General features: G+C 40.3%; 1 protein-coding gene across 11 annotated transcripts in view; it reads right to left on the reverse strand.

Moving 5' to 3' along the window:
* Positions 1 to 1359: 1359 nt before the first annotated feature.
* Positions 1360 to 27458, reverse strand: part of LOC105474633 (cholinergic receptor muscarinic 3) — a 527334-nt gene continuing 501235 nt past the window's right edge. For all 11 annotated transcript variants that reach the window (XM_071073800.1, XM_071073804.1, XM_011729445.2 and 8 more), the window contains one exon: positions 1360 to 9353. In XM_071073800.1, the coding sequence (XP_070929901.1) occupies positions 7562 to 9334 (1773 nt within the window). In that variant the 5' untranslated portion in view covers positions 9335 to 9353 and the 3' untranslated portion in view covers positions 1360 to 7561. The remainder of the gene's footprint in view (positions 9354 to 27458) is intronic.

Genomic DNA, 27458 nt, shown 5'->3' on the forward strand with positions numbered 1-27458 from the left:
TATGCTGGATAGTTAAAAAATATATATATATATATGACTCCTGTGATAGAAACATTTATTTCAAGGGTGAAATATCTCAGTTCAGTCAAATAAAATAATAATTGTGGAAAATATTTAAATCAATTGATTGGTCATATTTTGTAAAATTTCTGCTCCCTGTAGCCATTTGGATAAGGAAGCATCTAAGCTTCCCCAAAAGTTATTTATTAACTCCCAACAAAGTACTCTTCAGTTAAAAATCAACTCATACTTAATGGGTATTTCCAACATTGACATATTCTTATGGTTTATTAATCTTCCATACTTTTAGCCAATGTTTCTTTCCATAGTCAAGATTTCATATTGCATAAATGTGTGCAGCAATATAAGGAAGACTTTCACACAATAGAAAACTTTTCTTCTTAAATCTTATATGAGTTTTATGTAAAAATGTCTACTATTATGGAGTAGTGAGAAAAGCAGTTGCTTTTCTGGCCACCTACCTTGATCTAAATGGTGATTGTAATAGCATGAAATAGCAAAACAGAAACGGGGAGGGGATGCCCAACGTTTCAGTGAGCACAGGTTCAAACTGTAAACTGAGGATGAAGATGTGAAGATGTAATGACCGGCAGAAAAAGCTGTGAGAGAGAAATAATATATACATATATATGTATGTGTGTGTATATATATATTTCCATATATAGCTATATATATACCTCTCTCTCTCTCTCTTTCACTTTCTCTCTCGTACTCCTTCCTGTTTTTTCTTGCCCTAAAGACTAAGGAGCAATGGTTGGTTTCTATGGGACAGGTTGTGAAACAGTACAACAATCATGAAGTGATCAGGCATGCCATTCAAAAAAATGTCATTTCTTGCCCAGAGTAACTTCAGTTTGTACCTTCACTTCTAGCAGTTTTAAAGTCAGTGTAATAAAATATGAAGCTTGTTTTTTTTTTTTTTTCTCCAGTGGGAAAATATTTTCTGTGGGGTCTAAAAGAAACAAAAATACACCTGAAAAGAAAAAAAAAAAAAAAAAAAAAAGATAAGCATGCCTTAAAAAAAAGAAAAAATTCCCCTTCCCTATATGTATCTACAGACAAATATTTTTCTTCACATGCGCTTTTGGAGTAAGGACTGTACGTGTAGCTATAGTTTCCACGTGCTTATACTCCTCTAAACACATGGCCAGGAGGTATTTGGTTTATGATGGTATGATGATAGTTGTTAAAGAAAGTTCTTTTGCATGTGAAAAAGAAAGAGAAGTCAAGGCAAATAGCAGTCTGTTCAGAATTATCCTTTCAATGAATTCTGCCCTTTTATACAATGAAAAGCTGTGGCTGTATTATAGGCCCTGGATTAAATAAAAGCAAACCACATTCTTTGTTCAATAATAGTTTTATTTATTATTTCACTGTTAACTTGGGGATAATATTCACCACAAAGTTGCAGGCATCATTTTATAGTACAGACTACAGACGATTGACTTTTTCAAGATTAAAAATGAACATGGTTTGTGACACACCTGAAATGCCTACTGAGGAAGTGCTGGCCACGAGGTAATAAAAAAAAGGTAAAATTCAGTGTCTTTGGCAAAGATGTGGACACTGTTTTAGATGCGAGTATGATACATGCCCTTTGCTTACAAAGCAAATATACACCCATCTGTTTTTGGACTGCGGTTTCTCTATCCACCAGAGAGCATCTTTACATGATTCACAGACATTTCCCTGAGAGCTTCCTGCCAAGAGAAATCAGCATGCTGATTCACCATCTTGGAAGCCCTTTTTAATGTAATTATTCCTCAAGCCTGCACCAAACTTGGAAACGGTTCTTATATTTAAAAGAAAGAAGGGCTTTGCCCCAAATGTGGCCGTCACATAGCTCTAAGTGGACGCCCAAAGGAAGTGTGAAGTGTTACATGTAGGAGGCTGGGAATGCCCATGTGCTGGATGAGGAATGGATAGAAGGGAGAGCATGTGTTCGATTGCCTGCAGAACAGGATGAAGGATTCTCTCTTAATAACTTTCCACACCAAGCAAAACTACATGCAAGGATTTTTAAGCCAAACTACAGATCTTCACTTGTACAGAAAACTGTGTTTATGAACTCTCCCGGCCCTCCAGATACTTCTCTTACTAAGGCAAGCAACCAAGAAGCCTGTTGCAAAAGAATTATCCCTTCAATGAATTCTACTCTTTTCTACAATGAAAAGTTTCTCTTTGTTGACCAATCCAGTAAAGTTTCTGAGTTCTAGGGATAAAAGAGAGAGTTAATTTTCTTTTTCCTTTTTGGACTCTAAATTATTTGTTCATAACTTCAAATCTATTTAAAATATTTCTCCTTATTGCTCAGTGATATTTTATTAGATAACCATCATATTTGTGAACATTCTCCATTTCCCAGCCAAACAACTCCTGACTACAGTAGCAGCATGGGACATTGATGTGCACAGAATTTTGACAATATTTGTTATATTAATAAAGAGATTATTAGATATTCAACATTTATTGAATATATGCAATTTACCAGAATCTGTGTGAGCCACAGGATTCAGAGTGATGAATAAGACCCAATTACTATCATCAAGGAACTCACAGAATACAGGATAAAAATAGTTTTGAGTTTTGTATTTGAACTGCAGAACTGCTAAGCATTTTGGACTCCAAGAAAGAACAATAGTAAGCTTTAATATTCTGGGGATAATCTTTTTAGTTTAAGGTAGGATTGCCAGATTATAATTTGGGTGCACGAAGTTTTAGTAATATTTCTTTGCAGTGGAGAGTACGGCTCCTTTATCTTTTACGTAGAATGCAACTGAGACGTGAGCCTCTTTGGTTCTCTAGATGATTTTTTTGGGGTGGTCTCAAGCCCAGACCAGAGTAGTAGGGTCAGAACTTTGTGTGAGTCTCTGTGGTTCTACCAGAATAAACATAGGCCTAATGTTCTAGCAATGCATTTGGATGACTTCCATATATCCAAATGTACTATTCGTCTCTGCATGAAGCTGTCAACGTGATGCATGCCTAATAACACCAACACTTGCTCATTTCTGAGCCGTACAACATAACACTGTGCAGTTACAAACTTACATGGAGTATAGTCATGTTATGAACTAGATCTTCTTTACTCATTTATATTATCTTATCATAAGCCTACTTTCCCAGACATTAAAACTAAAGCCAGAACAAGAAAATGGAATTCTCCAGTTCTAAAGAGCACTGGGTTACCATTCTAGAAACCTTTCTCTTAGGTCTGCAGTGTTGACTCACACAACATTAATGCTGGGAGAGGCTGAATATTTAGAGTCATCGAAACAGAAGAAGAGAGTATAACTTAAGCGTATAGAAAGGAAGTAGTAAAATTGTCCTTGAACCTATTAAGGGCTGGAGTTGATCCTGTTTAAATAAGTTTGTTGCACGTAGCATTAGAGCAAAATATTCTTTCAGAGGAGGTGCTAAAAGTAGGGTTGTTTAGGTTAAAAAAGTAACGTTGGAGTGTTATATTCTATATAGTTTCAGTCCTACTGTGAGAAATGCTATTGTAAAACCAAAGCAAACACCTGCTACCCAGAAACTCTATTTTGTGTGGTTGCCAGACCTCAGTGCTGGGTTGGAGTGGTATTTGAAACCATACTACTCTGGGTTTACCAACAAATTTTCAAGCTTCCCTGGTTACCTTCCAAATTTCAAGATTTTGTGGTATTGAAATATAGTAAGTAAATAATTTTACAGAGTATAAAATCTGAAAATTTCAAGCATTCACTCAATATACCATTTTACTTTTATCATGGTATTTACTGACTTCAGTTTTGACCCATTTGCCATCAGAAGACAAATTGGAGAAGCTTCAGTGTTGTTGCTTAGTTTGAGCAATGAGGAGAAAACCCAGAAAGTTTAGGTTAAGTGACAAGCATGCCTAAGGACATGTAACTAAGCAGTGACCAAACTGGCACAGGAACTTAGGGTTCCTCATCCTGAATTCATTGCTTCCTTGACTACACTGCACTACCTTCACAGGTCCTCGGAAGCTGCCAGGGGAAGATTGTGCAATTTCCTGGAATATGTCCCCATCTTTGAATCATCTCTACTCAGATAAGTACAGGACACCCTGGCTGATCCCTGGAATCCTTCTCCGTGTCACTCTAGTATTAGGTTTCCCCGCTGTGACAGAGCCTTGGCATCCTTCTTTCCTGCCTGAGTCAGAGCTGAAACAGCCAACTTTGCAGCAGAGCTCTGTGCTCCAGCTTCTCTCCTGACACACAGACGGGCTCCCAGCGCTCTGCAGAGCAATGAGTCCTGCCCACGGGCAACGTGGGAAGCCTGACAGAGAAAGTCGATGTGCCTTCTAGATCTTCAGCCACAGCAGGGTCTAATGCTTAGGCTTCTTGTTTGTTTTCATTCCGTCAGAGTCTACAACTGTTGTACACTAAAGGGTAAAGAGAAATGAAAAATATGTAGAGAGTCAAGGCTGGGCTTAAGAGGCAAAGGGTGATTAGAATAGGGAGGACTAGCATCGAGGCCACAGGGAGCTGATGGGCAAAGGAGAGCAGAGCCGAGGGAACTAGGGGGCCAGAGAGAGCTCACTTCTCCTGACCATCTGGCAATGCCTGGAGAATGGAGAATGTGTGTTGTGTGTGTGCTTGTGAGAGAGAGAGAAGGAAGGAGAGGGAGAGAGAGAGATTCTCCAAGTGTAGTTTGATCATTTTCTTCTTTCAATCAAAGTGGCTAATCTTGAAATGTCTGCAAGCCTCATGCATATGGCATGAAATAATTTGATTCCCAGTTTGGGATGAAGACATTTTGATCTTATGTAAATGCTGAATATCTCCCGTAATGACAAGCCCTTTGAGAAATGCACATGTAACTAAGGTCCAGTTATAAACACTCACTATATCTTCAATTATACTTTTAAATTCTTCATATTCAAAAGAATCTATTTTGCTTGTTTTCTTTCTCTGAAAATGACCCAAGAAATGGACATACCTTTCTATAAAGTCAGTAGATGGTATTTAAATGCAGCTTTCATCCATAAGAGGCTTAAAAACAATTCTATAATAAAACCAGTAAAACCAAAAAAAGGAGACCTAGAGTCTTGGATTTGTTCCTTTTCTGCCATTATTAGCATCACAAAAGGACAAGGATAAGGAGATAATCATATTTAAGGAGATTGTAAGTGACTCTCAAAGTTCTGCTAAATTTCAGGGTTTCTCCTTTTCTCAAATTTAATTCTATTATTATTATTTTTTAAATAAAAGAAACAGCCCTTTTGGGAGGGAGGCAAGATAGGAGTTTGCAAAAGGATGGGAAGTGCTGAAGTACTGGGACACTTGAATAAGCTTTCACATATTTATTAGTGCCAGGCCAACTGGAGAAAGAAAATATAGATGCAGTTGCTTACTAGACATTTCACAGGTGGATACTATGACATTCTGTAGTTTGCTGTACATATTAGAAAATCGTCTGTTTTTTCTTGTTCTTTGGTTGAATGTGGGCCCAAAAAAATCACTTACAATTACACTGATCGTTATTTTTTTCCCCGTGTAACATGATTTCAGACACAATGGTGGAGGGCTGCTTTGTTCATTTCCTATCAGATTTAACTAAAGAGTGGTTTTAAACATTTATGTTGAAGTGACGGTTGACTTTTTGTTACCTAGAAAGAGTTAGGTGCTTGCTGATGCCAGCAGGATGACATGTTTCTTCTTCTTAGCCACAGGAAAGCTCAATAGACTCTATTCGTTGCTCAAGTGGACTTTAAAGAATCACTTTCAAAGGACACCATGGCTGACGACTCAAGAGTAATATTTATCAACATTAAATAAACACTTGGTGTAGTATCCATAAATATTTCTGCATATAAACATAACATGAAATTAAATAGTTCAGATACACAGACACCACTGAGTACACGTCCACTGTTGTCAAAGTCATCTGTAAACACCACCTCACACTGAATACAAAAGCAGCTTCTACCCAGCTCTGGGTTCACAACACAAATGCCCCGTACAAAGGGAAGATATCTCCGCAGCCCTCCCACCTCCCTCCCCTCCCTCTCCCCAAACAGCCCCGGAAACAGGAAAAGAAACCCCAACAACTACAGCAGCAACAACAACGACAATGACGGCAGCACCCCAGCCCCTCCCCAAATAAAACAGTTAACATTTTGGTCAATTCAAGGGAGAATGCAAAAACAATTTTTTTTTTCCCCCAAAAGGTAAGGAAATCAATTTGAAGCATTACTTTTCAGAGTGTAATTCTTTCTTCAGAGGACATGGAACTTCCTAAACCTCACCTATTCCTGGGTGAAGGTTACTCAATGAACACCAGAAAGCACTGGCCAGAAAGCTGAGTAACAAAGGTGCAAGCCCTATTTTCTTTTAGAAGGTGCCATTCAGCAAGAATCAAACACAATGTTCTCCTTCATTCTCTCTCACCATGTTTTGTTTTTTTTTTGCTTTGCCATATATATATATACATATACATATATATATATTGCTGTGTATGACATTCAAACGTGACACTATTACTGAGTTTCAAGCAGTTTAGATAGCAGAAATTTTGTTTGGAAACATTCAGGTTTAGATGATTAAATTCAAACGTGTGGATGTGGTTCATTCTTTGAGCTCAGAGGGGCCCCGATGTGGCTCTGTTGAGACATCAACAAAGGAGATTGCTTAACACCAAGTCTGGTGAAGCCACGGTGCTCAACTGACTCACGAGCCTGTCCGCTCTGCACAGGCCTGCTGGGAAGGCCTGGCTGCTCTCTGTGGAAAACAGCCCTGGTTTCAAAAACATTAAACTGGGCTTATTTCACGTTTATGTTGCATTAGGATCCTAGAGAACTTCAGTCACCAAAGTACTGAAAGCGTATATTGCAGGAATAATTTGCCAGTTCAGTGTTTCCCATGATATTATATACACTATGTGTGTGCGTGCAGAACTCACACATATATATATATACTTAAGTATTTTTATTTGTACGAAACTTGAACTGCACAAAACAGTACTTTGCAAGAATCAAGAATCAAGTCCACAAATAGAGTTTAACAACACACCAAAGAAAAGACAGGAAGCTCTATTGGGACAAGAAGATTCAGCTTTGCAACGTGTGAAATAATTTTGGAACCACAGATTCGTTAGCCTGCAGTGTTCCTCGTGGGGTCTGGATTCCCACTTTTGGGATCCTTGGGAAGAATGTGGGAACTGGGTCAGCTATGCTCATGTGAGATTCCAAAGCTAATGGGAATTAAAGACCCAGGAAAATCAATTTGGGTATATAATTGCTGTGAAGCAATTATTTTTCTCCTCTTTAAGAAAAAAAAATGTAAAGTCTATTTCAGAATAAATTTCTATATATTCAGTAGTATGTTTTTTGTTTTTTGTTTTTTGCTAAATTGGTATTGACTTTTTCTGTTAAAATGGGTTTATTCAATGGATCAGTAAACAGGCAGCTTCTTTCACATCCGGGTGATAAAACCATTTTTATCATCACCAGAAATCACCCCACCCTCAGCTTCCTCCTCCTAAGGTCTGTGGGTTGATGTGTGCGTTTCGTCACTGCTATTGATAAAACCTCATTCTACAAGGCCTGCTCAGGTGCGCGCTTGTGAAAAATGACCGACTGTCTCTGCTGGTACTGCTGCTTGCGCCTCTTTTTTTTGTCACACTGGCACAGCAGCAGCATCTTGAAAGTGGTTCTGAATGTTTTGTTGCACAGGGCATAGCACACGGGGTTCACGGTGCTGTTGATGTAGCACAGCCAGTAGCCCAGATTCCAAAAGGTTTTGGGTATGCAGCTGTCACAAAAGGTGTTCACCAGAACCATGATATTGTATGGGGTCCAAGTGATGATGAAGGCAAGCAAGATCGCACTGAGGGTCTGGGCTGCTTTCTTCTCCTTGACGAGGGACATCCTTTTCCGCTTAGTGATCTGACTTCTGGTCTTCAGAGCAAACCTCTTGGCCAGAGTGGCTTCCTTGAAGGACAGAGGTAGAGTGGCCGTGGTCTTACCCACTGAGGAGTCGACGTCAGAAGTCTTGGCTGTGTCCACGGCTGACTCTAGCTGGATGGGAAGCTTGGAGAAGCTTTTTGGAAAACTGCCTCCATCGTCCACGCTCTTCTGGGCCTGCAGCTTGTTAGTTTTCCTCTCCAAGTCCACCATCCCCAGCTCCTCCTCAGGCACCTGCAGGTTGTCGGACGAGGGTAATTTGGTGGAGTTGAGGATGGTGCTGTGACCTGGAAGCTTGAGCACGATGGAGTAGATGGCTCTCGTCTCGGAGCCAATGTCCTCCTCATCGGAGGAGGCGGAGTTCTCCAGGGAGGCAGCAGCATCATTGTTGTTCCAACTGTCACTGCTGCTGTGGTCTTGGTCCATCTGCTCGGAGCTGGGTTTCCAGCTCTTGGTTGTGAACCAGAAGTGGCAGCGGCTGTACTTCCTCCTGTTGGAGCGTTTCATGCTTTGCTGTTGAAGTTCGTAACTGCTGCAGCTTCGAGAACTGCCTGTGGGGTGGACAAAGTTTTCTGTCTCTGCCTCTGTCCCAGAGGCTTGCAGCCCAGCAAGCTCTTTGGTACGCTTTTCAGTTTCCTTATAGATCCTCCAGTATAAAATAGTCATAATGGTGACAGGCATATAAAAAGCAGCGATGGCTGTGCCAAAAGTAATGGTGGGCTCACTGAGGAACTGAATGAAGCACTCTCCTGGAGGCACAGTTCTCTTTCCAACAAAGTATTGCCAGAACAAGATGGCAGGAGCCCAAAGGACAAAGGAGATGACCCAAGCCAGACCGATCATCACACCAGCTCTCTTTGTTGTTCGTTTGGCTCGGTACGTGAGCGGCCTCGTGATGGAAAAGTATCTGTCAAAGCTGATGACCAGAAGATTCATAACAGAGGCATTGCTGGCTACGTAGTCAATGGCAAGCCAGAGGTCACAGGCCAAGTTCCCTAAGGCCCATCGATTCATGATGATGTAGGTCGTAAACAGATTCATTGAAATGACCCCAATTATCAGATCGGCACACGCCAGGCTTAAGAGGAAGTAGTTGTTGACCGTCTTCAGCTGCTTGTTGACCTTAAATGACACAATTACCAGGATGTTGCCGATGATGGTCACCAAGGCCAGGATGCCCGTTAAGAAAGCGATGAAGACCACCTGCCAGACGGTATGACCTCCCAGAGGGTCATCGGTGGTACCGTTTGGAGAGGAGAAATTCCCGGCTGCTCGAGAAGCATTGTAGCTGCCGAAATGAGTGACGGTTCCTGGGGGCAGCCCTGCATCGGAGGGGCTGTGTATCCAGGAGGAGCTGATGTTTGGAAACAAAGGCGAGGTTGTACTGTTATTGTGCAAGGTCATTGTGACTCTCTGACATAGTCTAGGGGAAGAAAAGAGAGAAAAGACGGAGTTAGAAAAACTTCTGCCTTTATTTGCTTGTTCTTTGCATTGCATACGTTAAAAGACATGGAAGGCCTATGACAGGATGCTGAATCTCTATGAAGCCAAACATTAGCAAGTTCATTCTCTTATTTTAAATGAGTGGAATCTAGGGCAGACAGACATGGATTTGTTTGAGATAGTATTGTATAATTGGTGGCATGCACTGAACATTGTGCTTTTTTCCCACATTTTTCTCATTTCTAAATATATTCCATGTAATTCTGTTACTAAACAAACTCGCCCTTACTTCTCTTATTTTGTAAAGGCAAAAAATATCAGACATTTCTATTACAATTATCCAAACAGTTTTATCATCATGCTAAATTGGTAACTTGACTTGATTTGCATTTTATCTATCTGGGCATTTACCCATCTGAGGCTTGAGAAATACACAAATTTAAGGTGATACCAGCCATTTAAGCCTCACTAAAAGGAGCAGTGCCAACCTGGAGAAGGCATAAAACCAATGTAAATCAATTCATATTATATTATCTCTTTGAGACAGAATTGAAAAAGTAAGATACCAGTTCCTTGTAAGGACTGGTAACACGACTGTCTCCCGGGAAGCTATCTTCTACTTGATGACATGCAGATGAACACTTAGCAGAATGTTTTGAATGGATCAAGCCAGTTTTAAATATTTCTAGTATTTAGATCTTTTAGATCCAAGCATGAAAACGTATTTTAGCATGTCACACATACGTGAACAAATGGACATGCCCACACGCATTTGCATATAAAAGTTGCAAAACTGCAACTAGTGCTTTCAAATGCTTGTTGCTAGAGTATATGAACAACTAAGAACCATTACAAATAGGGTGCCACCAGTAAGACCCCCGTGGTGTCGCTGCTGGCCTTGGTTGTGACCTGCACCATTCTCTCAGAGCCTCCAGGGCTGTACTTCTGGGACACCACTGGCTCAGGAATTCACACACCACCAGCCACTGTACACTAGATAAGCAAATCATTCCTCAATTAGTGTCATTCTGTGAGTTCAAAGTTTGATCATCCTAGCAAAAATCTATTGTGCACCCTGCTACTGCATTTATGCTCTTGGTTAAAAAAAAATCTTCAACAATAAACTCTTACAGATAAACATATATGTGCAAGTGCAGTGCAAGAGTCCTAAATCAAGTCTTAAGGTATTGAATGTCAGCTTTTTCTCAGAGTGTCTCTCAAAGCAGTAGTCAGATTCACACAGAGCCTTCTGGAAAGGATTTCTGGTATAGCAGGAAGACTATGGGGTCAAAAGGAGTAGTTCAAATCTGTTTGACCACTTACTGGAGGTGCGATCTTAGCTATTTAACTTCTTTGAGTCTAAGTTTTCTCATTGAGAAATGGGAATGATAATTTTCTGTATAATAGAATCAATTGTTGATAAATTCTTTTCAGAATTCAATAATAAGTGACCAAAGAAGTTTCATTTCTCATCAAAATGTTTTAACATATATAAAGTACTTAGAACAGGAGCTGATACAGTAAATGCTATATGAGTATCTGTGATTATTATCTTATTCTTTTTATTGAACAATGAACTCTCTTTGCTTTGACTGCCAGGATGCTCAGAGCTAAATTTAGTGCAATAATAAATGTTAGTAGAAATTATTTATTGGACATTTACTATGTGGTACACGTTGTGCAAATGCATCGTATGCATTATCTTATTTATTTATTATATTTTTTGAGACAGAGTCTCGCCCAGACTGGAGAGCAGTGGTGTGATCTTGGCTTACTGCAGCCTCTGCCTCCCAGGTTCAAGTGATTCTCATGCTTCAGCCTCCTGAGTAGCTGTGATTACAGGCATGTGTCACCTTACCTGGCTAATTTTTGTGTTTTTAGTAGAGATGGGGTTTCACCATGTTGACCAGGCTAGTCTCAAACCCCTGGCCTCAAGTTATCTGCCCATCTTGGCCTCCCAAAGTGCTGGGATTATAGGCATGAGCTGCCGTGCCCAGTGTATTATCTCATTTAATCCTTAAATAACCTCATTTTACAGGAAAGGAAGATACATTTAAATAATTTGTGCAAGGAATTGACCTAACAAGGGGACGTGTGGGGGGACCTAAAGAGTTCCATCCAGACAATCTGAACCCACAGCCTCCATGTGTAACTGTGAGGCTATGCTGCCTCTCCACCAGCTCCTTCCAGGTGTCCTATACAACTAGCCCCTCCTAGCTGGTTAAAAATCATCATACGCCTCCTTAAGGTGGAATTGATGTGCATTTAAAAATTAATGAGATACTCCTTATCACCTAAAACAATGGCAAAGATACAGATGATTCGATACATTCAGCATTCACAGTAATATGGCAAACATAATCAATTTTCATGGTCTTGGGGTTGCAGTATACATTGGTCATTTGAAAGGCGATTTTGCAGTTGGTAAAGAATGCCAAAATCCATGATCTCAGGAGCTGCCTGACTCTATGTATACACATAATACCTATGATGTTAGACATAAATACACTCACATACGCACATATAAATACACATACACATGTTCACTTTAGTGCTCTTTGAAATAATAAAAAAATTTGAAATAGTCTAAATATTCTAATATAATACTCAATTACAGAGAGGAATAATACAAAATATTCTGTATAATCTAACATTATTTTCCCATAGCTAAAATATCTGACATTGTACTAATTTTCAATTTTAGAAAATTGATGAGACTATTCTCTTTTACTTTTTTTTTTTAATATCTGAGTTTTATTAGGTGTCAACTTACACTTAACTCTCATTCTCTCTCACTGAGTGATGTCTGGGTTTGGAAAGTGTTACATGCTGTTTGTAGCACGCAATTGCATTCAGGGTTTCTTCCAAGATGCATGTATGGAAGATCTGTCTGTGGTTCTCCCTCCATCCAGATCCCAGTTTACAGCAGTTCTAAAGGTGTTTGCCTTGTTCTCTCTCCATTGCTGACTGTGTATATCCCACTCCACTGCGACTGTGTATATCCCACTCCACTGCGACTGTGTATATCCCACTCCACTGCGACTGTGTATATCCCACTCCACTGCGACTGTGTATATCCCACTCCACTGCGACTGTGTATATCCCACTCCACTGCGACTGTGTATATCCCACTCCACTGCGACTGTGTATATCCCACTCCACTGCGACTGTGTATATCCCACTCCACTGCGACTGTGTATATCCCACTCCACTGCGACTGTGTATATCCCACTCCACTGCGACTGTGTATATCCCACTCCACTGCGACTGTGTATATCCCACTCCACTGCGACTGTGTATATCCCACTCCACTGCGACTGTGTATATCCCACTCCACTGCGACTGTGTATATCCCACTCCACTGCGACTGTGTATATCCCACTCCACTGCGACTGTGTATATCCCACTCCACTGTGACTGTGTATATTCCACTCCACTGTGACTGTGTATATTCACAAGGATAGATGTGTCTTTAATCAGGTCAACACCCTGTCTCTGAGGTTAATAACTACTATTACTATTGGTCTACTGGGGAGTCTGGGGTGCCTCTTAAATGCTCTCGGCCCCATATGCTGATAAGTGGCATTTGGTCCTCTTTAGATTATCATCTTTATTCATCCATTTTTGTTTGTTTGTTTTCCAGCACGGGACCTGTGTTTATTTCCCATGTGCTCTGAAGAGCCTTTCTCTTTCCAAACTCTCCTTCACCCCTGAGATTCCTGAACATAGCAGTTACATTTCCTCGTTTCTACTATCTAGGTCTCTGCTTTCATGTCCCATGGGAGGCAATCATGTCCTGTAGCCCCAATTTCAGGTCTTTAGCCACGCTGGTTTTATTATAAATAAATGTAATGCCCAATCATCCTGATGCTTTATTCATATTTGCGCTGATGATACTTCTTTCATCTTTGTTGGTTAAAGCCATGCCGTGAGTATCTGTTATTTGTCTTTCTTTGGACTGTCTTTTTGGAAATAGCCTGTCACCCATAGTATGTAGTTTGGGACAAGCATCAATCAGATGGTCCTGGCTCCTCTACCACAACAATGAACATGAAGAAGACCCAGGCAGGAGGGCTGATGTGGGGATTTGATGTGGATGTTGGAATGAGATAGTTACTCTCTTTCATTTGGAATTACTAGGTGCCGATCACCGTATTTGCCACCACATGGGAAACCAAGAGCAAGCAAACATAGAGGAAAGGCATGGAGGAAGGAGAGAGACAGGAGGGAGGGTGGCAAACAGAGATAGCATGATGATGATGTTCTTTGAAACCTGAATTTAGCCACTCCTGAGGTCAACACCACCTCCTTGACCTCGCCTTTCCTTTGTTGCCAGGGCTACCAGAGACACTTTCTGTCACCTGCAACTGGAAGGTGTTCCGTCATTGTCAATATCAGTGCATGCTCATTTAACCACTGCTAGTGTTAGATTATGGTGATTGGTGCTGTGGAATTCAGGGAGTCCACAGCCTCTGCATTTCATAGACTCACCCCTAGGTAAGAGATGGAATACTAATAAAATATTTTTAAAAGCACAAGTTATTTAGGCAATATCAAATCACTCTCGGTGGATAATCACATGATGTTTGTATACATTAAACAACAATTTAATTTGCTCTGTTGACCTATATTATTGAAGAATATATTGAAGAATTTTTGAAATTGGCCTAAGGTCAATTGTTTTCTTTCAGTCTATTTCATCCTGTGACTCTGAAGAGCTCCCCAAAATGAATAGTATTGTAGTCTAATTATGCTTTGTTTGACTACAGAAAATGAAAGAAGCCAGAATTGAGGAAAGGCAGCTATCGGTGAGTTTAGTTGTCGGTATTGGGTTAATTAAATATCTGTTTATCTTTGACCTGTATTCTTTGGCATATCTACCATTGGCCATCATTCTTCTTACACTTTGACATTCATGCAATATCTAATACCTTTCTGAAGTTCTCAGAGATGTGCTTTTCCTTATTTAAAAATGTTTTAGTCCCTTTCTGTCATGCAATAGATGTACAGTATGAGATGAGCAAAAATTTTAAAGGTAGACAAGAACCATTAGAGGGAAATGACTTGTAGGCATTTGCTTACCCATGTGATACAACATCCAAAGGACAAGAGTTAATAAGTTAACGAGTTACTAGTCAATAACCATGGCAGTCCTAATGCTACCCTTGGGTTTCCTTCTAAGGACCTCAGATATTCAAGTAACGAGAAAGAAGGGAATGTGGTATATGAACATAACTTTGAGGAAAATAAAGCCTTTTGAATGGGAAGCAGAAATTATGAGCAAAGCACACTACTAAAACCCATTGTGACTTGTAGCTACAAAGAGAGAAATGTTTAGGAAGTCATGGGTACTCATTTGGGGTTCTGATGTGATGAGATACATTAATACCACTCTATTAATAAATACGATGTTCTCATCATCATTAATTTTTTTTATTAGAAAGCAGCAGAGCAGAGTTGAAAAGCTGTGGTCTTTGGAGTTTTGCTGATTTGGGTCTGAGTTCTGGGTTGGCCTAGGAGATGTATAAACTTACCAAATTACTTGACTACTTTGAGACAACCTTTCTTCATCTATAAAACTAGAATACTGTCACCTGATCTGTGGATTATGGAGAAGATAAGAAGCATTGTGGTGTTGTAGGCTAATACTCTGAAGTATTAATGGGGATCTTGCCTCCCTTCTCCCAATGCTAACTTTTCGTGTTCTCAGGGTTGTGTTGTTACTGTAGAAACACAGGGAGAAAGAAATCAGTATTTCCTAATATTTTGCTTTTTAAAATAGACTTTAAATACTCTGGTAGAGAGAAGGGATTTAAAGATAAGGGCTTTTAAACTGCAAATATTTGGTCTTCTGAGCATCAATGCGTGGTATACTGACCTACACACTAGGAAAATAAGAAAAATTTTCCCTTGCCACATCCAGAGTGAATAAATTGATATAAGTACTACAAAAGGTGATTTGGAGGTATTAATTAAAACTGAAAAGGTATGTAAAATGACCTAGCAATCCAACTGCTAGGTATCTACCCTTTAGAAATTATTGCGTTCGTATGTATACAAGGAGACATGCACAAGGCTATTAACTGAAGCATTTATTTTTATGACAAAAATGAGGAAAATCTATAAGACCATTCATTTGTTTTGAAATGAATTAAAAAATGAGGTCATTCATAAAAGGGAATACTATGCAGCAGAAAAAGGCAATCAACTCGATATATATTAACTTATAACCGTCTAAAAATACTTGTGAAGTAAGAAAGGCAAGTTGTGGGAGGATAAATACAACATGATAAAATTCAGTTTACAATGAAACACAGCAATAGTATACTAAAGATTGTGCATGCCTATATACTAAAGGTTGTATATAGACATATAGACATATACCACCTTTAGTATATTAATGTAATTAAAATTGTCATAAAAGGATAGAAACATATACATGTAAATCATCTATTAGCAGTGGTATTTTGGAGAAGAAGGTAAATAGGATTGAGGGTGATGGACAAAGAAGACTTCATCTGTAATGTCCCAAATGAGAAAAAAAATTCCCAAAGTTTCCAAAGCCAGAAGGAAGTGAAGAAGAGACTTGAAAGGGGGAAGATATTGGTGATGGTCACCAAGGAGGGCTGGGGATCTTGCCCTCCACCCTGCTGTTGCTTTTAAATGCGGAGAAGGTTGGAGAAGAAAAAGGTCGCATCTGATAATATTGATCAGACTCAAAGACGACGCGTGCCTCATGCCCTCCTGCCTGGTGCCCAGAGATGGCAGCTGCTCAGAGGTCAGTGGGTCACTGTGGCAGAAGCATCGACGACCTGAATGCCTGTTGTAATGAATTCTTCCTTAGTCTTGCCTGAGACATAAACTCAGCAGGGCAAACACCTTGATTTCGGTGCTGAGACTCTGGACAGGAAATCTGATTGTAAGCTGCTAAGTTTGTGGTGATTTGCTATGCAGAATGGGGCCTCAACAGGCAGCTTCGAGGCAAATTACACAAAAATGAAACTACTGGTCTTGCTCGCCTGAATAAGATGGAGTAAAAATATTATACACACTTTATATGTAAATTAGCAATGCATTATCTCACACACAAGAAATCCTAGTTCTCTGGGTTGTGGATTTTCTCCCCTCATTGCTGTAGGGGGCCTTTCTTGCCTTTGTTCCTCCAAGGGACATTCAGCACCTGCCATGCCTCTTCTGAGTCCACTGTCTTTTCTCCACAGCCCAGGTGAGGTACATTCCTAGTGCTCCCCAATCTATTCCTATCAAGACTGTACCCAGCTTTATCAAGGAAGACAGTGTCCTTATAGGGCCAGGAAACAAGATTTCTCCCACCTACCCCCATCTTCCTTCGAACATTTTCTATGACCTTCTCCCAGGCCTTGGGGCCACAGCCTTATTAAAGGGACTGTTCTCTGGAGGCTCAGCAATGGAGGTCCTGTCGGTACACAGGATGACGTGAGGAGAAACTGATCAGCAGGTCATAAGGACTTCCAAAAAAAAAAAAAAACAATATCTAAAAATACTTATTAGAAACAAGAGTTGTCAAATGTTTTACTTCAGGTATATCTATTATTTCACAGATAATATGTAACTTCCTGAGAATCAGGTCTGCAGGTCAGACCCAAATGAAGCAATGATAATCCTGGGCTAAGAGCCCTCAGTTGATGGTGATTTTCTGAGTAGAAGGTATCATTTCTATGTTTAATATTCCTTCCTCATCCTGACTCAACAGCCTATATTCCATAGTGTTAGGATATTTTGAGTCAAGGGAGTTCATAGTCTACACTCATTGAATTGAATGATACTGGTGAGGAGACCTATGGGAAGCCTTTCCTTTTAATGCTCAGGAAGAAACAGGTGGTGGGAACAGAGATTCTTGTCAGCCCAGTGATCTTCGCATTTTATAAGTAATCCCAGGCAGGATTTCTAGGAATGCAGCCTGCATGAGGGCTCAGGGCATGGTCAGGTAGGTGCAGAGCAGGGGCAGGTGCCTGGCTCCTCTCTGGGGTCAGAGCAGGCTCCCTCCCTGCCAGATTGTGGGTGGAACATTCAGGGAATGGTTACTGAACCGTTCCAGGCACCAGAGCTCAGGTAAGAAGTGGAAAACTGAGCAAGATCCTGCCCGTGGGTACCATGAGTGCCTTTGTGGGGTAGTTACATCTATGTGTATGTATATATACTTAGTGTATATATACCACATACTTAGTATACTTATATAGTGTATATATACTATGTACTTACTATACCTATATACTTGGTGTATATATACATTGCATGTTGAACTTACTATGTATATACACTATATATATACATACACACATTACACACACACACACTAATTGGTCCACTAATCGGCTGTTGCATTTTGAACTTGGTGTGTGTGTATATATATGTGTGTGTATACATATATATGTATGTATATACATACACATATGTATATATGTGTGTATATATAAGTATATGTGTGTATATATGTATGTATGTATATATACGTATATATGTATATATACACACATTAAATTCAACAGATATATGTGTGTGTATATATATATACACACACACACTGAGTTCAAAGTGCAAGAGCCAATTAGTGGGTCAATATGAGAATTAAAAAAAAAAAAACATACGGCAAATTGAATAGGATATATCAGAATACATACCACATAATGACAATCACACTTCATTAAATTTTTGCTCTACATACACACACATATAAAATTATGTCTATAGTGGTGAGGTACATACAATGTATTTTGTGTTGAATAATGTTGGAAAGCCACTGCAGTGGATATTTTGACATCTTTTATTAATATTTAAAAGAAGAGGGTGAAACAAAAAATGTGAAAAAAACCAAAAAAACTTGACAGTACAGAGCTTAGGAGAAATTGAAGGTTAGTTCTAGGAAATTTGCCTTCTTCCCCCTAGTTATGGCAAAAAATAACTTTTCTGGGGTTACAAGTCTGTAAAATCTATAGGTAACTTTAGAAAATGTAAAAACGTGTAAATATCCAGTGTGAAAATACATGCGAAATTGCTTACAGAAACTGACAAGGCCAACATACGTGTGAGGCATCTGGTTATAATGAATTCCAAGGAGACAAACTCATTTCATGTCCTCTGAGCCAACCAGGCAGTACCTATTTGGGAAAAATGTTCGAGGGCTCTCGATTTTTAAATCTACTGAACTGATTAAAAACGTGTAAATTTTCTAGATGTCTAGATTAATTCTACCTGTATAATTGTTTTTATTATTTTTAACTAATGATACGGGAAAAACCCAAAATATCTTTGCAACATACAGCCGAGCAGTTTTTTCTCAGACCAGCTATTTAGTGCTTCTTCCCTATTTATAATCCAGTCTGCTTCATTTTTCAGGGCTTGTTTTGCGTCTCTCTTTGACTGCCTTCTTTGCTTAGAGTGTCTCTGTTTTCTGCCGTAATTCACTATAGCGTTCAACGGCTAAAATGACTTTTAAAACTATCCGGTGAATGGAAATACCACATCAAGCCACTAGGTGGCAAAACAGACTCGGAGAACAGCCTCCGCCAGCAGGCGCTGAAGCAGCTGCCCATTCCCCACGCTGGTGACCGGGAACTTCAGCTTAGCTCAGTCATGCAGCTCGGGGAGGATATCAAACACTGTCAACAAAGCTTTGCAATCAAACGTGTCTTTAAAGGGAATCCAACTTGTGAACCTGGCTCTTGATATTCATTTCAAGCTGCAAGGGGGAAAGATGTTACCTAATATGGAGCAATGGCTCTTATTGTGAACAAAACATCTCTGAACGCCAAAACCGGAACAAAGTTCTATTTAGAAAGGAGATTTTTTTTTTTCCTAAGAAAGTTGATGTATCATGCTGCCTCCTCCCTTGGTTGCCACCTTTCCTGGATTTTTACCTGATTTGATAAATATGGACCTTGACAACAAAAACGCAGGATGCTTGGAAAAGGATTTGCATCAGGAACTCTTTTGTGTAGCAGTAGCTGTTGAAATAACACAGTTTTTCCTCAAAACCAAAAACCTAGATTGGACTGATGTTTACTTGCATTAGTACTCTCAAGTCTACAACCTTTTGTCATTAGAATATCTAGAGAAATGGCATGAAGTGAAAAGCACACGTGAGTGGTTCTTGTTAAATATTAGTATGACCCCTTCACCTGGAAAGGGCAGACTCCTTGTTGCTGAAGTTTTCTTTTCTGAGAGAAACAGGGAAAGAGTGCAGCTGGATTCTGTTCCACCACAAACAGATTTACTGATGATTCTTCAACATTGTAGCGATGTATTTATTATTATATGTTTTTAATACTGTGCTTTTATAGTGCAGGATAAACAATGCTTTTAAAATACCAGCCAGTCTAATGTGACTGTGGAAGTCATTCTGATGAAAAATCTAGTGAAAACAGTCATTTGGACTAACTATTTCTAATACGTCAGTTTATGTACTGAAAGGACACCTGGTGAAGAAAATTCCTTTGGCTTAATATTTATGCTTTCATGATTAAGTTAAGACTCATGATCACTTTTTAATTCAAGGTCCGTATTTATCAGAGTATTTAATTTTATATCTGGACACGTTCCACACATCTGATTTCCCTTCGAACTTCAGCCTATTTGCACGTCCCAACTCATACATGTAGATAGAACTGTGTATTTGCAAAGAGAGTAGAAGCAATGTGGGAGACATGCATTAAACAGCTAAGACCTGCCATAGCATGTTAGGGCCAAGAAATACACCCCATTCTGCCATGTGGGCACATTCCTGGGCACTCTGATCCTACATCCTCATCTGCAAAATGAGGATTATAATACTTGAGGATTAAATAGAATCTGTATAAAGCACCCAGTATAGCCTGACTGGCCCACAGCCGATTCTCAAAAATGGTAAAATCAATTCAATAATTTTCTCTGGCTGGTTGACTTTATAGCAAGGTCTTTTTCATGCCTAACAAGAGCTAACATTTGTTGAGTATAAAGCAGTGGTTTTCAACCCAGGGTGACTCTGCCCTAGGGGATTTCTGGCAATGTCTGGAGCCACTTTTCTTGTCACAACCTGGGGAGAATGTGCTACTGACATCTAGTGGGTAGACACTATCAACGCTGATAAACATCCCACAACGCACAGGACATCTCCCGACAAAGAATTAAGGCTGCTAAGATGTTGATAGTGTGGAGGCTGAGAAACCCTGCTATAAAGAGAGATCTTACAGACCCAGAAAAATGTAGCTTTGCGTTTTTCAGGAAAACCTGGAAAATGTCCTGATACTTATTAATGAGGCAAACTCTAAATCTCTTCGAGAATCAGGTCCCACTTCTCTGGAAATCACATTCTTCACTCACCCAGCACAAAAGGAATCTTACATTCATGTGTTCAACCCTTCAGTCGTTATTTCACACAGTAAATGTGTTTGAGTACTTCCTGCAAGACTTAGACTGGGGGTGTGGTTCTGGTTCTGGAAAACCACTTGTTGGCCATGCCACCAACTAAACAAAATAATTGCAGTGGAAGGAGCAGTATAGATGATTAGCTTTGCTTGAGTTGATGTGGCAGTAACAAAGATAAGGACATTTTGTGAGTCTTGAGGAATAAGACTCCAAGCTGGGCCGGGAGCGGTGGCTCAAGCCTGTAATCCCAGCACTTTGGGAGGCCGAGACGGGTGGATCACGAGGTCAGGAGATCGAGACCATCCTGGCTAACATGGTGAAACCCTGTCTCTACTAAAAAATACAAAAAACTAGCCGGGTGAGGTGGCGGGCGCCTGTAGTCCCAGCTACTCGGGAGGCTGAGGCAGGAGAATGGTGTAAACCCGGGAGGCGGAGCTTGCAGTGAGCCGAGATCCGGCCACTGCTCTCCAGCCTGGGCGACAGAGCGAGACTCTGTCTCAAAAAAAAAAAAAAAAAAAAAAAAAAAAAAAAAGACTCCAAGCTGCCATGCAGTCAAGAGCGGGCACAGCATTCCAAACAGACGGAAGAATTCATGTGAAGCTAACTCCCAGTGTCCCCGATGCACTCTGTACATATTCCTGTTACCTCACAGAGCATTTCACTGTGTCTCTGGGACAGCACAGACCCCTGGAGGGACACTTTCATCTTCACCTACTCAAGGTTGTGCCTTGAGAATAGCATAATGTTGTTCCCAGAGCAGACCTAGAATGATTGCCTCTACTCTGTTTTAATTGAGATGAGTAGTTACATTTTGTTGTTGTTGTTTCTTAACTTGGAGGTTCAGGGGTACATGGGCAGGTTTGTTATATAGGTAAATTGTGTGTTGTGGGGGGTTTGGTGTACAGATTATTTTTACACTTATGTAATAAGCATAGTACCCAATAGGAGATTTTCAATCCTCTCCCTCCTCCCACCCTCCACACTCATGTATGGCCCTGGTATACGTTGTTCCCTTCTTTGTGTCTATGTGTACTCAATGTTCAGCTCCCACTTATAAATGAGAACATGCAGTGTTTGGTTTTCTGTTCTTGTGTTACTTTGCTTAGGATAATGGCTTCCAGCTTTATCCATGTTGCTGCAAAGGACATGATCTCATTTTTCATGGCTGCATAGTATTCCACAGTGTATGTGTTCTACATTTTTAAAAAATCCAGTCTATTGATGATGGGCATTTAGGTTGACTCCATGTCTTTGCTATCGTGAACAGTGCTGTAATAAATGTATGCATGTATGTGTCCATAGAGTAGAACAATTTGTAATAGTTACACTTTGGATGGGAGAACCAGTAACAGAAGGGCTCAAGAAAGCAAACTTTGAGAAAAGGTAAGAGAGCAGGAATGGAGGTTGTGTCTGATGAGCAGTAACTTGGAAGGATGGAGAGCAGAGGACTGGGGGCTCCAGAGGCAGCTGAAAGGAAGACTGAGAAACAAATTTGGGCTTTCTCACAAACTCTCTCAGTGACATTCGGGAGGGCTGCACTCAAGAAATGAAAGAATTCAGTGGAATCCATCTTTCAGGACAGGTAGGAGCTACGGCCGGGAGAGAAGGGCATCGCTATATACCCGGGCGGTTGTCGTGGAACTGCTTCAACCTCTGCTGCTGCACAGAAAAAGCGGTGAGTTCTCCACAAACACATCCTCCCTTCAAACGTCCGTCTGCTCATGGACACAATCTGGCTAGATTCTTCTGAGGAAAATGAGCATCACATAATACAGAAATTGTTCTGTAATTGTTTCTTGCTGCCCTTGAACTTATCTTCCAGGGCAGTGAATGTTTGCCATATACTGAAGGCACCAGGGGGTCCTGCAAGGTGCTAGACAGCCCGAATTTGTGTCCTGGCTCCTCGCTTATGAGCCGTGAGACTGCAGGTTAGTGATTAAAGCTCTGGGATCCTCTGTGCAACACTAGAAAATTAAGACTAGTAACACCGTATGGTTGTTAAGTGATTCAGTGAAACAGTAGGTGAAGCCTCTGACACATTGGTGTGTTAAGCTTTATAAATGGAAGGCTTCTCGGCTGGGTGCAGTGACTCATGCCTGTAATTCCAGCACTTTGGGAGGCCAGGGCGGGCTGATCACTTGAGGGCATGAGTTCGAGACCAGCCTGGACAACATGGTGAAACCCCGTCTCTACTAAAAATACAAAAAATTAGCTGGGTGTGGTGGCACACGCCTGTAATCCCAGCTACTAGGGAGGCTGAGGCATGAGAATCGCTTGAACCCGGGAGGCGGAGGTTGCAGTGAGCTGAGATTGTGCTACTGCACTCCAGCCTGAATGACAGCATGAGACTCCATCTAAAAAAATAAAAATAAACAAATAAATAAAATGGAAATCTTCTCTCCCGCTTCCTGCACACACTCATAGCTGAGGTCCCTGGGGCATGCCGGCAAGGCGGCCACCACAAGGCATCCATTTGCGCCTATGCCCATCCCTGCTTGAATATTTGAAATATCCCTTGTTAAGTACATACGTTTTTATTTTACTATTAGGTTGTTAATCCCTTGAAGACAGTATCAAAAGACTTTTTCCTTTTCCTCCGTTTACTGAGTTTCCAAATCTGTCTTAGAATCTCCAACTGTGATGAAAATAAAGTGGTTCCTTAGTAGATAAAATGTTTAGTGGATCTATATTTGATGCCTATGACTTTATTAGTCATCAGTGTTTCTCAGAAAAGCAAATCTGGCCAGGAAAAGACAGTCATTGTGATTCCTCCCAACAAGATGAGAGCAAAAGACCCTTAAGATCAAAGCGAATTCTACTGAAGAAGAAGACGGCAAAGTGGAGGAGGTGAAGAAAGAGATAAGATACAAAGTGGAAAAACCTCACCAACAGGAAAAACTGGGTAAGATACTCAGCAAAGGACTTTATACATGGCTAAGGGATTAAAAACTATCGTGGGAAAATTAGGAAATTATGGAAATGAGAAAAAAGCCCACAATTTCATTTGGATTCCTATTGTTTTTTTCAGGGACATGTTTTCTAAATTCTTTTTTTTTTTTTTTTTTATGATTTCAAAGACAAACATCATGCAAACCTCAGGGCATTGCAGATTTTGACCCTACCCTTTCCTCTGCTACTGCTACAGCTGCCAATCACTTCTGTCCTTCCAGGAACAGAATGCTTTTCTAAGTGAAATGCATGTACTGACTCATTTCATCCACACAATAGCCATACGAGGTGGGGACTGTTATGATTTCCACTTTAAGTGTGAAGAAATGGATGCGCCAAGGAGTTGAAGACTTGTCCCAAGTCACACGGCTGACTGTAAATGCAGATGCAGGATGCCACACACACAGGCTGGCTCTCAGGTCTGTTTCCTCATCTCTGTCCTCGTAAGCAGATCTTCCATGAACAAGCAAAATTGTAAAACAATAGCTAAGCTTATGAAGCAGAAACTCAGTCCTCTTGCCGTTGCCTTTCTCATTCCCATGCCCTAGAGGTAATCCCTGGTAGCAGTTTACTAAGTAAATATTTGTTAGATGAATGGATATATTCTTCCAAAATGTGTTCTTTTGCAAAATGACAAACGCATATTTTTAAACACGCAGTGTGTGCCAGGCACTGTTCGCTGTGTGTACACATATTAATTCATTTCATCCTCACTGGGATCCTGTGAGTTGAGTCTATTTTTTAGTCACTAGATGAGAAAATGAAGACACAGAGAGGTTCTGAGACGGGGCCAGTGTCACACAGCTCCTAGGAAGCCAGGGTTAAGACTGAAACCAAAGCCATCTGATCCAAGATTTTATTCCCAAGCCTCCAATATGTATTATGTTCTCTAGCTTGCTTTTTATTTTCATTAAACAATATATTGTGGACATCTTTCCTATTCAGTGCAAATACATCTATATGTCACACACACTTTAAAAATAACCCCAAAACATAAAGAGACACTGTCCAGGGTTCAGATGTGGGCACATTATGTCCTTGGCTAAAATAGGATTTCCAGGACAGGAAGGTGCATGAGACACTGTGTTTGCTGAAGACTCTTTTAAGTGAAATGTTGCAGAGCTCAGCATCAGTGAGGCCAATACAAATCTAAGATACTTTGAAAAAAAAATAGCTAGTTTCTAGATTCATTTCCCCCCACTAGATCTATTATAATTTTAGTAAAAAGTGAAAGCTGCATGTCTCATTTTATCAGTGTCAAAGGAGCTAGTCATCAACCATCTGTCCCACATCATAAAACTGTATAAAATCAAATAATTAATAAATATGCAAGGATTGCAATGAAGTTTAAGATGGATCAGGAGCTCAAGGAACATTTTTATTAAAACAATAAACTCCAAGGTCATTTGCAGATTTTGATTAAATCATAAAATATAAATTAAATTTTTAAAATTTGATACACAAGAATAAAAGATTATTTTAATGAAAGTACCACCTATCTGTGAAAATGAAACAATAAGTACAGAAACTGCAAGAATCAAAATAAAATAATAATAAAATGTCTACTTTGGCACAGCCTATATACTTAAATATTAGAAAACAATGATCTCTTGTTTTGAATTTCCTGAAACCAAATGGAAACTAAAGCTCATATCACTATTAGTTCTGGCTCTCTGGGATTAAAAACAAAGGGCCAAAGGAATAAAGTTGAGCCAGTCAAACAAAACAGTGCGAATCCTTATTCTAAAACATGAGAGGACTATGATTGAAAAAACTAAACACCAAAAGTGTCTGTAAGCTAATAAAATTCTAAGCCTCTTACTTGACTGAACAGACCATGGCTTGGCCAAAGGGACCCTAGGGTGACCTTGAACACTGAGTTCTCGGCTGTGATGGGATAGATGAGACACACCTTGCTATACCCCTGCCCTCAATAACTAGGATGAAGATTTCTTCCCTTAAGGCTGAACAGAAACCATCCCTTTCAAACTCCACTCTGATATCAACCAACCCCCGATGCTACCCCTCCTTCTTTGCCTGATAAAGGACCATCTACCATGGAGTGGCTCTGGCCAGTCTATGGAGAATGTGCGTGAGGGTTTTCGTGTCCCCTGCTTCACCTTTTGACGTCAGAGGGCTGGAAACTCCACCTTCAGGTCATGCTAATGCTGCCATTTTTTGTATATAGGACCCACGAAGGGGCATGAAGCTCAATTGTGCATGCGTGTACATTTCTCCCTTCATAAATATTCATGACACTTACTATAGCTTATTAAATATGTATATTAGGCCACCCTACTCAACGAAATTCCTGTTCCCTTTGTGTGTTTTGCTTCTGACAGGAAGTTATGCTTCTTAGCCTGTCAGAACGGCCACCCTCAAGGTGCAACTCTTTATGGGAACTAAAGCTCTCTTTTGCAAACTCTTGAACTTAGTCATTTTTCAGTTAGCATGTGGAAGCAATACAAATGGAAAGATTTATTCAGAGGGAAAAAAAGAAATTATACTGAAATTTATGAATAAAAACAAAAATTAAGTGCAGGTTGAATGCTGAGGTTAGGTGCCTGGAACTATTTTTAGAAAACCCCTACATTGCACCACCTCTGGGCGATAGAACTCTGGCTGCCTGGGGTGTGCATGAGGATCTCAGCATAGAAAGTCCCTTGCCCTGATAAGTTCAGATGTGTCATCTTTCCCCACCCACCTCTAGGCTCCCTGAGGACAAGAAAGGGGCACATATGGATATACAGGCAGTAAGTAGACAATTTAGAACCATATACACCTGATTGCAAACTGTCTGCATACACCTAGGCTACCAGTGCAGATGATTTCATCCTGTAAAGCTTGTCTTTCCCTTTCCTGGGATCTTATATGAAGGGCGCATAATTCAGTGGCTGAGATGTGATGAAGTCCTTATCTGTGGCAAACATTATCAATTGGATCTTACCGATGACAACGTGCATCAGACACTTTACAGAATTAATATGCTGCAAAGGAGTGGACAAGCTTCTCCAAAGGAATTCTTTTTTGCAATTGCCAACTCCCAGATTCAAATGATTTAATAATCTTTATGATGCGAGTGGAAGATTCAACATGTCTTATTGTGTTAATATTTGAAGTTGCACTGCACCATGTACAGTGCTATGAACGTTGCTGAACAGTGATATTTCAGGATGTACAATATGACCCAAAGTATAAGCAACCCTATAATAGTTGGTACTGCCCACCATATTTTGAGTGCCTGCTGTGCGTCCTGCAATATATGCATATATATTCATTAGGTTAAATCCTTATAATAATTCAGTAATTCAGACATTATTCTTGATAGTATGCATGAGGACACTGATGCTCAGAGGGGTTAAGAGGAAACTTGCCCGAGGAGCATTTGACTAGTTAACTAGCAGTAAGTACTAGGAAATGGACTGTGTATGCCAAACTCTAAAACTAAAACACACACTCTCTCTCTCCTTTTTTTTTTTTTGAGATGGAGATGGAGTCTCACTCTTGTTGCCCAGGCTGGAGTGCAAAGGCATGATCTCAGCTCACCACAACCTCTGCCTCCTCTCTGCAACCTCACCTCCTGCAGCCTCACCTCAATGTCGGCCTCGCAGGTTCAAGTGATTCTCCTGCCTCAGCCTCCCGAGTACCTGAAATTACAGGCATGCCCCACCAGGCCTGGCTAATTTTGTATTTTTAGTAGAGATGGGGGTTCTCCATGTTGGTCAGGCTGGTCTCAAACTCCTGACCTCAGGTG

This window comes from Macaca nemestrina, chromosome 1, assembly GCF_043159975.1.
Source record: "Macaca nemestrina isolate mMacNem1 chromosome 1, mMacNem.hap1, whole genome shotgun sequence".
Taxonomy (NCBI): Eukaryota; Metazoa; Chordata; class Mammalia; order Primates; family Cercopithecidae; genus Macaca; species Macaca nemestrina.